Consider the following 12,705-nt stretch of genomic DNA (forward strand, 5'->3'; position numbering starts at 1 on the left):
CAAGGACAAACAAATCATTTGTTAGGAGCATTTTTGCAGGGGCAGGGGGAGGGGAGGTGCCTGGGTGGCTCCATTGGTTAAGCATCTGACTCTCAGTTTCGGCTCAGGTCATGATTTCAGGGTCTTGAGATCGAGCCCCGCATCGGACTCTGTGCTCAGTGGGGAGTCTGCTTGAGATTCTCTCTCTCCCTCACCCCCTTCCACTCGTGCTCTCTCGCTCCCTAAAATAAATAAACAAATCTTAAAAAAAAAAAGAAGAAGAAGAAGGCTTTTTGCCAGGAGAAATGAGAGGAGACAGAAGAGAAGGTTACCCACGTGAGCTGGGTTAGACCTCAGGCGAGTCGGGTTCCTAGGCAACCGCTGGGCGGGACAAGAGCGACCTGGTGGTCACCCCCAGCGATCAGCCCAGCACGGGCAAGACATCTTCCCCCTCCCAGCCAAAGCTGCATCTCTAGAAAACCTCCGTGCGGACGGGGTGGGAGTGCACTCAGGCCCGGGAATGCAGAGCCAGCCGCAGCCTTTGAAACCCAACGCTAACATCCAGTCTCGGGGGTCAGTCAGCACACACGTTGGGTTTCCTACTGGGTTCAGCTTTTCCCCTGTTAGCTGAAATTTCCTTTCGTTGCAGAGTTGCTTTGTTTTGGCAGAGGCTCTGATGCCAAACTGCCACCCTCTCCAAAGGTTTCTGCCAGACTGGTCCTTCTGCCACAGACTGGCTCACTTGGGGGCAGCCCTCCGTCTTGTGGTTCTGGATAAGGCCTCTCTACATTGGAGCTGGCCACCAACCCTGCACACAGAGAGGCTGAGGAGCCGTGCCAGACCTCTCAGCCTGCAGCTGGAATAGTCCCCTTTCCCGACACTAGCTCTATTCATGGCATGTTTGGGCTTTGTTCATTCTTTGGCTCGTTAGTTTTTAGATCTGAACTAAGTTTGAGGCAAGAAGAAGCCTTTGAGTCTTACACTGCATTTCAAGTTCTAAGAAGGGAGCATTGACTCATCTATGGGGCAGTCTTCCCAAATGGTGGATTTCTGTGATCCAAGGACCCCTTGCAGCCTGTTTTGTGGGCCCATTTCTTGACGGAAATCCAGTAAAATCATTCCTCATTCTTTACTCTCTGTCCTTTGATGGCGTATTTAACCATTTTGTCTACCTTCATCATTCTCCTTCATGATGTTTCTTGGTGTTTTTTATTTTTCCTGTTCACTTAACTACATCTTGTCGACTGGTTTGTCTTTTTCCAGATCCCCAAAAAGCCGAATATTCAACCAGATATTTGATGTGTGTCACTGCATTTTTCCTCCATAGCTGATTCTGTGTCCTGGCCTCTTCTCTGACTCCTATAGATAATTCTCTATCTCCACGAACAGTTTTTAACCTTCTGTTCAACACAGTGCCCCCAGCTCTCCAAATAGGATGTGTCTTCATCCTGGGAAAGCAAAGAGACAACCTCTTCATTCCCAACCGGCTCCCACCTCACTCCCTGTCTCTGTCAGTACTTCACCATCTTTCCAACACTCGTGATCGCCTCTGACTTCTTCAGCTCCTGTGTTCAGTTTCTGACACCTGTTCAGTTTCTGACACCTTCAATTCTTGAAATATATCCATATGCTAAGTAGAATGAGATGATCTCTTTAATGAGAAATTTTTACAAAGAACAGCTCAAGATATGTCCTGGACACATAGATTTATAAATATGGTATTCTAATTTTCAATAGGCTTACTAATTATGACGTATGAAAATAACAGTGTGTGGGAACCCATCCGAACCAGTTGGCAAGAACCAAATGTGATCTCCTACCTTGTGCTCAGTGATGTCAGGTTGATAGCTTGAAATCAGGCATGATGCGAGCATTCACACCACAGAAGTTGGCAGATATTATAATTAGTGCTCATTCAAGAACTTGTGAAGAGTTTACCAGCACACCACTGCACGAAAGGGTTACACACACACACACACACACACACACACACACACTCACACACACACTCACACAATCCTATTGATAAGACAGTTTCAGCTTATTGATGGTTACTTACGATGGAAATGATCTCAAGAAGTTCCAGTGTCTGGACTCCTTTTCACAAAGTCTAAGAACCTTGGTTGGGCTTCTCTAATGTGTTTTTTATTTTTATTTTTATCTTCATAACTGGTGGTTGGTAAAGCTAGGATTGATCCAAATGCATTAGGGATTCCTCCCACGAATAAAAGAGTATTCCAGCTCTCCTGGGTTTATTCTAAAATCTTCCGTTTACTTTTTATTATGTCGTATTACTTATGAGTTTCTTAATATTAATAATTTCATAGTTGTCCACTCTTGTACTTGAATAATAATGTCTTTTTAGACTCCAGATGACGGTTTATTCTTATATTTTGACCCACTTGAAATATACCCAGTGCCTTCAAGTCCATGCACTTCTCTCTGTTTCCACTTATTTTAAATAATACACACACACACACACACACGCACACATATGAATATGCCTTATTTTCTTGACTAGATTATAGCTGCCAGAGGGGAAGGACCACCTCTGCATGTCTGTATCCCACTTGGTGCTTGGTAGACACTTGTTGACTAAAATACAGAGACTTCTAAAAGTTTCTTCTAAACTGAACACGCTTGTTGTCACAGCCCCGCATGTTCCATCATGTCACCAGCACACATTGCCCGAACACTGCTGTGTTGACGACCCGGGGCCCTGAGGACCTGAGTCAGCCAAGAATGTGGTGTTCTGTGAGCTCACAGGTTAATGAAGTGGACACAAAAAATTATGTAACAAGCCCAATAAAAGTCTCCCCATCTACAGAACTGCGTGGAAATTGAGGGGAGACCTCATGTCTGCATGGGTGCCAGGGAAGTGTGACAGAAGACGCAGCCGTGGAGTTGGCTCTTCAAGGTCGAGTGCAGGCTGGGGGGAAACGAGACCAAGGGTGTCCAGGCAGTGACAGGAGTGCACGCGGAGGCCCAGGTGGCGGGGTAGCTGGTCTCCCGCGGCTGGAGATGCGGACGCAGTAGAGAAGCGGAAGACAAGGCGGAGAGGAGACATTGCAGTCAGACTGGGAAGGACCTCAGATGTTGGGCTTGTCCCTCCAGTGGCCGAGGACACCGAGGAAGGCTTGTGAGTAGGGAAGTGAAATGTAGCGTTTTTAGGCACACGGTTCTGGCTGCGGTGTGAACGGCGCGTTGGCGGGGGGGGGAAGGAACAAGAGCCCGGGAGAGCTTTGTAGAGGACGTTGGAATAAAACCAAGGAGAATAAAGAAGCAGTTGGGTAGAGAAGGGTAGACAGAGGTGGGCGATGGCTAGCATAGATGTCGCGGGCAGATTTGGTGACTGAACTGGTAAGAAAGAAGCAAAAAAGAGGGGTGTGTTCAGTGGCTAGGGCTGGCAATGATTTTAAAATGAATTGGGGAAGGAAACACACATTTGGGAGGTGACTTGAAAGGGAGGGAAATGAGTCTGTTTTGAGGTGTGTGTAGTTGGAGGGCCTATCAAGGCATCAGTAAGGAGTTGCAGCTCGGGAGAGACCTGCACTCAAGTTAATTTTGGGAAGTGTCAGCATTTAAGCGGTAGTTGAAGCTATAGGAAAATGAATACCGTGATAAACGAGCATATGTTGTCCCTAGCAGTTTCTTTGAAAGCAGGAGGCTTCCAGTGAAGCAAAATCACAATGGCGGCCTGGTTGTGGAATATCCCCTGGTCCCTCACGGTGAAGGGGTCAAAGAGCCACAAACTTCCAGTTACAAAGTAAATAAGTCACAGGGATGAAAAGCATGGCACAGGGAATAGCATCAGTAATCTTGTAATGACTTTGTGTGGCGGCAGAAGGTGACGGCACGTATCGCGGGGCATTCAGTGATGTATGTAGAGCTGTCTGATCACTCTGTTGTGCACCTGAAATGAATATAATATTGTATGTCAGCTCCACTTCAAGTAAAAAAAAAAACACAGAAAATGGAGCAATTAGGATTGCCAAAGGAAAGGAAACACAGATAGCCACTTTAACGCAAGTGATATGTGTGGGTGAGGCCAAACCGTGCACCGTAACGGAAACCGTGCAGAAGCTGTAAGCTTAACAGCTAGGCTGATAGAAAGAAGGTAAGAGCAGGCCAAGAGCTGGGGAACACCGAAGTCAATGGTGCAGTTCCATCTCAGGGTCTGAGACCTGTTGGTGATGCCGAGGGAGAACGCTGGGTCCTGGGCTGAGGTTGAGTACGAGGAAGATCATGCAGGCCCACTGTGGCCTTAAGAAGATTGGAAAGCATGACTGTGAGAGACTATGGACTCTGGGAAACAAACTGAGGGCTCCAGAGGGGAGGGCGTGGGGGATTGGGATAGGATGGTGATGGCTATTTTGGAGGGCACGTATTGCACGGAGCACAGGGTGTTATACGCAAACAATGATCATGGAACACTACGTCAAGAGCTAATGATGTACTGTATGGTGACTAACATAACATAATAAAACATTAAAAAAAAGATTGGAAAGCACAAGGTGAACGCACATCCCTAAGAGCTGAAGAAGTACCCAGCTGACCTGCCACAACCATAATCCAAGCTGAGAAAGGACACAGAGGGGAAGGGAAGGGATGCTTGGACCTCTGGGAGCAGAAGAGTCCAGAAGATATGAGTCTTAGAACTGTGGCCAAACTGTTGAATACTTCTCAACACCAGAAGAGGGAACAGTGAAAATGACCTTGAAACACTGCCACCTCCTTACATTTTCCTAAAAGTTCAGAAAAATAACTATTTAAATAGGAGCATCAGCAAGCCCCATACAAAGCTACTGTAAGATAAAAGTGTCAGTAACATAGCAATGTCATGAAAATTTGGCAGGTGAAAATATTACTTACTCTTTTGAAATGAGCTAAAAGAAATTAAGAAATACATAGAAACAAATTGGAAACAGAAAACCCCAGAAATGAGGTGAATAGTTAACAGAGGGATGTGAACAGAAAGAGCTGACATGGTTCAGGAGAGAACCAGACAACTTATGGGAAAACTTCACAAGCGGAGAGTAAACTAGAAAGAAGCGTGATAAGAGAAATGAAAGAAAGGAGGAAATTGAAAATAATCAAAGAGATATAGAAAGAATTCAAGTAAAAATAACAGATATGAAAGAGAAAAAAATCCAACGTGTAAATATTAATAGAATCCCGAGAAAAGAAAACCAAAACAACAGAACGAGACTATAAATAAAATCACCATGTAACATCAATCACAGTATTGAAAGGGCACACCACAGCCCTGGGAAAATGGACCCAACACAGCCAATACTGAGACATCTTCTGCTAAATTACTGGATTTTAAAGATAAGGGAAAATGTGTTTGTGTATCCAGACAAAAAGTCTCAGTCACTTACTAGGGCAAGAAAATCGGATTAGCATCAGACTTCTCGACAAGACCACTTCGTACTAGAAAGCAATGGAACAACATATTTAGTAAAATACAAGAAGGAAAATGTGCGCCAAGGATGTTATATACTGCCAAGGTGACCTTCAAGTGTAAAGATCACAGACAAATTATTGCAGAGTTGCAAAAACTCAGGGTCTCTTGTTCCCCCGAGCTCTTCCAAAGGAATCTACCAGATTTCTGTAGAAAAAACAGTAGAAGCTTTGGATAAGGTTGCTGCTTTGTGAATTGTAATTAATGGCACTGATTTGGTTACATCCTTTCTTTCTGAGTTGGGAACATTCTCTAATGGCACCCTACATCTGAGTGACACAAGGTCATGTAAGACCTCCATCCAGAGAGGCGGCTTATGAATGATGCTCCCGTTCATAATGAGAAAAAAAATCATATACTTATCATTAGAAATGGCTTATGAGTAGAGACTGGCAATTGTGTAACTCACTGTTATGTGAAGTAAAATTAAAAAGTTGACGTTAATTTTTGGGGCACCTGGGTGCTTCAGTTGTTTGGGCAGCTGACTCTTGATTTTGGCTCAGGTCATGATCTCCAGGTCCTGGATCGAGCCCCATGCTGGGCTCTGCACTCAGCAGGGAGTCTGCTTAAGATTCTCTTCCCCCCCCCAAATACATACATACATACATACATACATACATCTTTAAAAAGAAAAAAAGACATTAATTTTTATTACATGGGAAACTCCTAGATGATGATTTGACTTGGCTAAACAAATAATAATTTGATAAATGGTAATTTTAAGTTATTTGTTCAAAAACTTACAAAAAGCTTTTCTCCATACTGAAAAATGTTAATAGTTCAGGGCTTTCTGTTAAAGATGACAATAAAGGATTTTTTAAAAAAATTCCATTCCCCTCCTTTGAAATCCAACAAAAAACCCACAAGGAGAACGGAAGAGCGGGAACACTCTGTCTTCAGTGAACAATGAGATGGCCAGAATCCCAAACTATAAATCATGGGACACACCTGCCAAAGACCGTAAGATCTGGGCCAGAATGAGAGGGGAAGGCTGGGAGCTGGCAAGCATCCCTCGGGCACTGAGTGCGGTGTAGATCTCCCTAGGGCGACGTGCGACAGTCCTCCAAGGTCTCTTCAACGGTCCTGTGATGACAGAGGGCAGACGAGGGCTCAACCGTGAGCTGCCCCGAGAATGTCCCCACGGAGCCACGGGGCAGGTGGCGCCAAAGGAGACATGGCACTTGTGGGCCTCCCAGCCAAGGAAGGCTGCCAGGGATGAAGTGGTGGGAAGAAGGGGCCGCAGTTGCTGCATTATTCCACAGTGAGCCAGTTGTGGAAGACGCTCTTCTCTGAGTCACACCAGCCACTCGAATGCCAAGAGCTGAACAGACATGTGGGCAACAGAAATGAAGACGTGGTGCCAGAGTGTTGCACACCCCAGATGTAAGCTGCCCTTGCTCATTCGCTGCCTACGTTGTTCGCACACAGCTGCACTCAGCTCCAGCAGAAAACCAACACAGCAGCGGCAGGCAGGCAGGGCACGAAGAAGGAGAAGGAGGACGTCAGGGTGCAGGGAAAAGAAGAGTGAGCAAGAGTCACAGGAACGATGGTAATATCACAAAGCTATTACCCAGGGAATTCTTCCAACAGATAGGCTCTGTATTCCCAAGGAAAGTATGGTCATGGTGTCTGGAGGGAAAGTAGCTTTAGAATGAGGTTTGAGCTCAAAAAGAGATTGTAAGTCAACAAAAGGAGAAGACAACTGCAACAGTGAGGGGCAAAAAAAAAAAAAAATACACGGATTACAGACCACAACAAAATTAAAGAAAATGACAGAACACAGAGACGTGTACAGGCTGGAATGCCCCATCTCCGTGTAAGGGAAAGAGCACAGATGCATGCTGGTTTCCAGAGGCAGCGATGGGTGTGGAAGGCAGAGAGGAGGCCGACCCGAGCGCATTGGCCTTTGTGAAAAGAACAGAACAAATGGCACAGAAAATGAAAGAGAAAAATATTCAGAGATAATAAAGGGGAATTTATTAATAACAAATAATAATTAAAACTTTCTTTGATAAAAGCTTTGGTCTGTACATCATAACGGCATACCATGTGCCCAGATAATATGACCCAGTGTGACATAGCCTGCCGACGGTGCAGGACTTCATGGGTAAAGAAAGAGCCCACAGGCGTCTGAGCAGAAAGGGCAAACAGATACACAACAGAAACTCCCTGTTTGGCCACACACATCTTCACAGTAGCATCCTCGAAGACAGTGGAAGAGGGTCTGCGTGGTTCGAAGAGAAAGAAAGTCTGACCCAAGTATCTGCTCCTTTTGGTGTTCTTCATGTAGAAAGGCATCAGGGAAATACAAATCAAAACCACGGAGATCTCACCGCACACCTGTCAGAATGGCTAAAATCAACAACTCTGGAAACAACAGATGATGGCGAAGATGTGGAGAAAGGGGAACCCTCTTACATTGCTGGTGGGAATGCAAGCTGGTGCAGCCACTCTGGAAAACAATATGGAGGGTCCTCAAAAAATTGAAAATAGAGCTACCCTACGATCCAGCAATTACACTACTGGGTATTTACCCAAAGGATACCAACATAGTGATCTGAAGGGGCACCTGCACCCCAATGTTTGTAGCAGCAATGTCCACAATAGCCAAACTATAGAAAGAGCCCAGCTCACCATTGATAGATGAATGGATAAAGAAGAAGTGGTATATGTAGACAATGGAATATGACTCAGCCATCAGAAAGGATGAATACTTACCATTTACATCGGTGTGGATGGAACTAGAGGGTGTTATGCTAAGCAAAATAAACCAGTCAGAGAAAGACAATTATCATATGATCTCACTCATATGTGGAATTTAAGAAACAAAACAGATAGACATAGGGGAAAGGAAGGAAAATCAAAACAAGATGAAATCGGAGACAAACCATAAGAGACTCTTAATCACAGGAAACAAACTGAGGGTTGCTGGAGGGGAGGTGGGTGGTGGGATGGGGTAGCTGGGGGATGGGCATTGAGGAGGGCACGTGATGTGATGAGCACTGGTGTTATATAACACTGATGAATCACTAACCTCTACCTCTGAAATTAATAATACTCTATATGTTAATTAAATTGAATTCAAATAAAAAATTAAAAATAAATGAAAAAAAAAAAAAAGACAACGGAGAGGTGGTCAGAGAATACATGTCCGTAAGCCCATCGCCAAAATCCTGCAGGGCCAAGATGACTCCGCATAAACACGCAGACGCTGACGAAAACGATGGAAAGTGAGTAATGAGTTCAGTTATGTGCAGGGTTAGGGCTAATCAGCAGTCGCATCTCAGAACAGACTGTAAATATCAGAAATCCTGACATCACCTAAGTGGTATCACCCGGAGGCTAACTGGAGGTTCAGGAGAGGGGTGGGAGGACTGAATGGTCTTATGTCCTCGTCCTTCTTAGCAGGGGCCAGTGCCTTCTCTCCTAAGTCAATGCATGTCATTAAAAACCACCATCTAAATCCCCTGTTGGCTTCTTCAGTTTTCTTAACATTATAGGATTCTTTAGGAAATTAATTGTTATGGCAAAAAAAAACCAACTGGGATGTTCAACAAGTCCTTTAATTCTACTTTACTTCCCTTTTTTCTAATATACCTAATAAAACTGCATTACATTTTTAAATTAAAATTGCGTGTACACACAATGATTATCAAATATTGATGTTATGCACACACTGATGATCAAATATTTGTTATTTTATGTAAAGTAATTTGAGTGGTTTTTAAAAATAGTACTTTTCTGTTTCTTGAAGTCTTGGTCGTGGGTGTGTATCTTTTTTTTTTTTTAAGCACAGTCCTCTTACTATATAAGTAAATAGCTAAAAAATCAGTTATCAATGACATTGCCAAAAAAATCCCCGTAACAGTAAATTACTGGAAATTAATTACTGTCTCAGAGAGGAGGAAAGAGGGGAGGGAACTCCCTGTATTATAAAAGATAAGTCCAAAAAAAAAAAAAAAGACAAGTCACAGAGATGAAAAGTATGGTGTGGGGAAGACAGGCAGTAATACCGTAACGATGTTGTATGGTGACAGGTGGGGACGGCACTGACCGCAGTGAGCACTGAGTACCACATAGACTTGTCCAGTCTCTGTGTTGTATGCCTGAAACTAATGTAACATTGTGTGTCGTGTATACTCAAATTAAAAAAACGAATTATCAATAAGAAAGAAGAGGGGTTCGAGCGTAGGCAGTGGCTCACGTACTGGCACAGCCACACGTGGGACCCCTCTCGTTGTGCCGTCGGAGACTTGGCTGTTGGCTGCGTTGTCTGCAGACGCTCCATGTGACAGGTGCACAATTCTCGTTGCAGTGTTCCGTCAGTTGTGGTGTTGGAACCCAGCGGAGAAAGCAGGTGTGTCAGAGGCTGACAGCCAAAGGCCGGCGCGTCCCCCTCAGTGAGACGATGTGCCGGGACCTTCCAGGGCCCCCTCTCGTAAGGTCTTGCCAGATGTCTGCGTGCAGTAGTAAGTATGTACAGGCCATGCTCCAGCGGATATGCTCATTCTGTTCCTCTTGTCCGATGGCTTTATTTCCCATAAAGCAGCACATTGCTAATCTGTAGGTAAAGCAGGTCAAGAAGAACTCAGAATCGTTCGAAACAGCCACCAGTAGAATATGGAATATAAGATACCGTTCGAAGGAAAGTTAGTGTTAAGAAATGTCCACCCAACTTAACAAATGCATCTGTTAGGCTCCCTCACTTGCATTTAGACTTCCCTCTGTCCTTCACGTGACCAGGATTTCTTCCTCTTACAATTCGGGAGTATTCCTTGTAGAGCTTAAGCCGAACTACTATCCAGTTTACTTCGCCAATGCTGCATTTGGGTCCATTCCAGTAAGAGTAGAAGAGCTACGTAGTTTTAAGCATTCGGGTATCTGTTCTTGTGTATAAGCTACAACCAGCAAGGATGAAAACAGAAATTATCATTGGGTTCTCAAAAATGGTAGTTTGGGCGCTTCTTCAATTAATTCTAAATAACAAGCTTCGTATAAGGAGTTAATCGTATGGCTTCATGATATCCGAAAGGTAATATGCATGTCGGACTCCTGTTTATTTTCAGTGTACGTGACAGAATATATGTTTGCACATATGCATGTGTGTTTCAGCTCCCTGGCCTGAGCGACTGGGATTCACTGAAGGAAATAATATCACTATGCTGATTAGACGTCCTTCATGTTCATGCTATCTGATTTACCAGGGCATCGCGTGTTTTTCCCCATTTCCTAAGAATCCCCTAAAAATTCACCATGGTAGCTCTGATTCCCTTCTCTGTTGGTGCACTTGTCTTTCATTGCACTGGGACTATTAAGGCTTGTATGGCATAATGTCCTCTGACTTTCCTGTCCCCTTCACCTCACTTCTGCCTGCCCCATCTGCTCCCCAGGTGGGAAATGTCTGGGCCTGACCCCTGCATTACTGAAGGGGGTCTGAAGACAAGAAAGACCCAGCCCACTTGTGCTGTGATCGTTAGTCTCTCCCAAGCATCCACTTCTAGATAAGCTTTCTACCTGGTGCCTGGGGTTTAAGTAAAACCCATCCTGTTTGGAAGAGTGAGTGTTGCTGGTTTTCATTCTGACCATTTTGATGTGCAGTGGGGTGGAGGGCGGGTGGGAGAGATGTCTTCAGTACCACACGGTCCAGTTCTACCCCTGTCTGCATCTCCCCTCCATTCCCTGCCTTCCGCCCATGGCAGACATTGACCCCTTGCTTGAATTCCTTGTCCCGCCATATCTAGCTACTGACGTTCTTCTTACTCCTGAAAGACCAGCACTAACACTGCCTTCCCCAATAATCTTTCTTGGTTGTATTAATCTCTGGAAGGTAGTACAACCTTGTGGCTAAGCTAAGTCCTTAAGTTACAATCCCAGTTGTTCCAGTCCCTCATCCTGTGACATTAGGCAAGTTACTTAATCTCTGCCAGCCTTAATTTTCTCCTCTGTAAAATGGGAATAGTCATTGTATCTACCTCATAGGATTGTTCTGAGCACTTAGAAACAATGCCAGGCATGTGCTAAAGCCTCAAAATTATTAGTTATTTTTAATGCTATCCTTTTAATTCCTGTTATAGCTTTAAGATAGATTAAAATGTCATAGAGCAACTTGTGCTGTATCTTGTGTCCCACAAGGGCCGGAGATTGTATGGGGTAGGTTCACGGTAGTCCTGGACTTCTCTCCACATAGGCCCCCAGAAGTGCTTATCACAATGACTTATACCCATAAAAATGCTTTTCAAATATGTCAGACCTGAATTGTCTTCAGATTGTTGCTAGAAGTCTACCAGTCTTGGTTTCTTTTTTGGTTTTTAAGATCTATTAGAGAGAGGGCGCACAGGCGAGAGGCGCAGAGGGAGAGAAGCACAGACTCTGTGCTGAGTTCAGAGTCCAACGTGGGGCTTGATCTCATGACCCTGAGATCAAACCTGAGCCAAAACCAAGAGTCAGACACTCAACCGACTGTGCCACCCAGGCGTCCCTACTTGGCTTGGTTTCTAATCAGGGAGCTGAAGAATAAAAAACAAAACCAAAACAGAAATGTAGTGTTTATTTTAGATTAAAAAGAATTTTTTTAAAAGATTTTATTTATTTATTTGACAGAAAGCACAAGCAGGGGAGCAGCAGGCAGAAGGAGAAGGAGAAGCAGGTTCCCCAGTGAGCAGAGAGTCTGATGCAGGGCTCGATCCCAGGACCCTGGGATCCTGACCTGAGCCGAAGGCAGACACCTAACCGACTGAGCCATCCAGGCACCCTGATTTTAGATTTTTTGAATTATAGTTCTAGGCTTTTAGGTTTCTGAGTTTTGGTGAATAATTCTTATTTTTTGTCCAAGTACTGAGATCAAGATGGTTGGGGAGGGGAGGCACCCAGGCATGCACTGTGTGATTGAAATGTCAGGAAAAGATATGCTTCATCCCCTTGCCTGGTTATCTTGAGCATACTGACTTCTCTGCAGCTCTTGGTCTGGCTCTTGGCTCCAGCCCCACATCTGCCTCATTAGCTCTCCCACCTCCTCCACACACCTTACACTTCAGAAGAGAATATAGCCCCTGCCTCCACGCTCCCTGTAGCTTCTTAGCTTCCAGGGACACCCACCCTGCCTGACATAGCTGCAGCCCTTGGAAACCGGGCCCATCTTGGCAGCACCCCTCTTGGGATTGGATCATCAGTCCTACAGCATCCAATGGCATATGCTCATTCATTCATTTATTCATTCAATAAAGAGTAAGACTTCACTCTGTACCAGGTGCTATGCTGTGCCC

General features: G+C 44.7%; 1 protein-coding gene across 2 annotated transcripts in view; it reads left to right on the forward strand.

Annotated features, from left to right (window-relative positions):
• The window catches only part of ADAMTSL3 (ADAMTS like 3), a 331,832-nt gene that overhangs the window by 249,037 nt on the left and 70,090 nt on the right, over positions 1 to 12,705 (forward strand). For both annotated transcript variants that reach the window (XM_026510570.4, XM_044388448.3), the window contains one exon: positions 9,759 to 9,912. In XM_026510570.4, the coding sequence (XP_026366355.2) occupies positions 9,759 to 9,912 (154 nt within the window). The remainder of the gene's footprint in view (positions 1 to 9,758; positions 9,913 to 12,705) is intronic.

Source organism: Ursus arctos, unplaced genomic scaffold (genome assembly GCF_023065955.2).
Source record: "Ursus arctos isolate Adak ecotype North America unplaced genomic scaffold, UrsArc2.0 scaffold_28, whole genome shotgun sequence".
In the NCBI taxonomy this organism is placed as follows: domain Eukaryota; kingdom Metazoa; phylum Chordata; class Mammalia; order Carnivora; family Ursidae; genus Ursus; species Ursus arctos.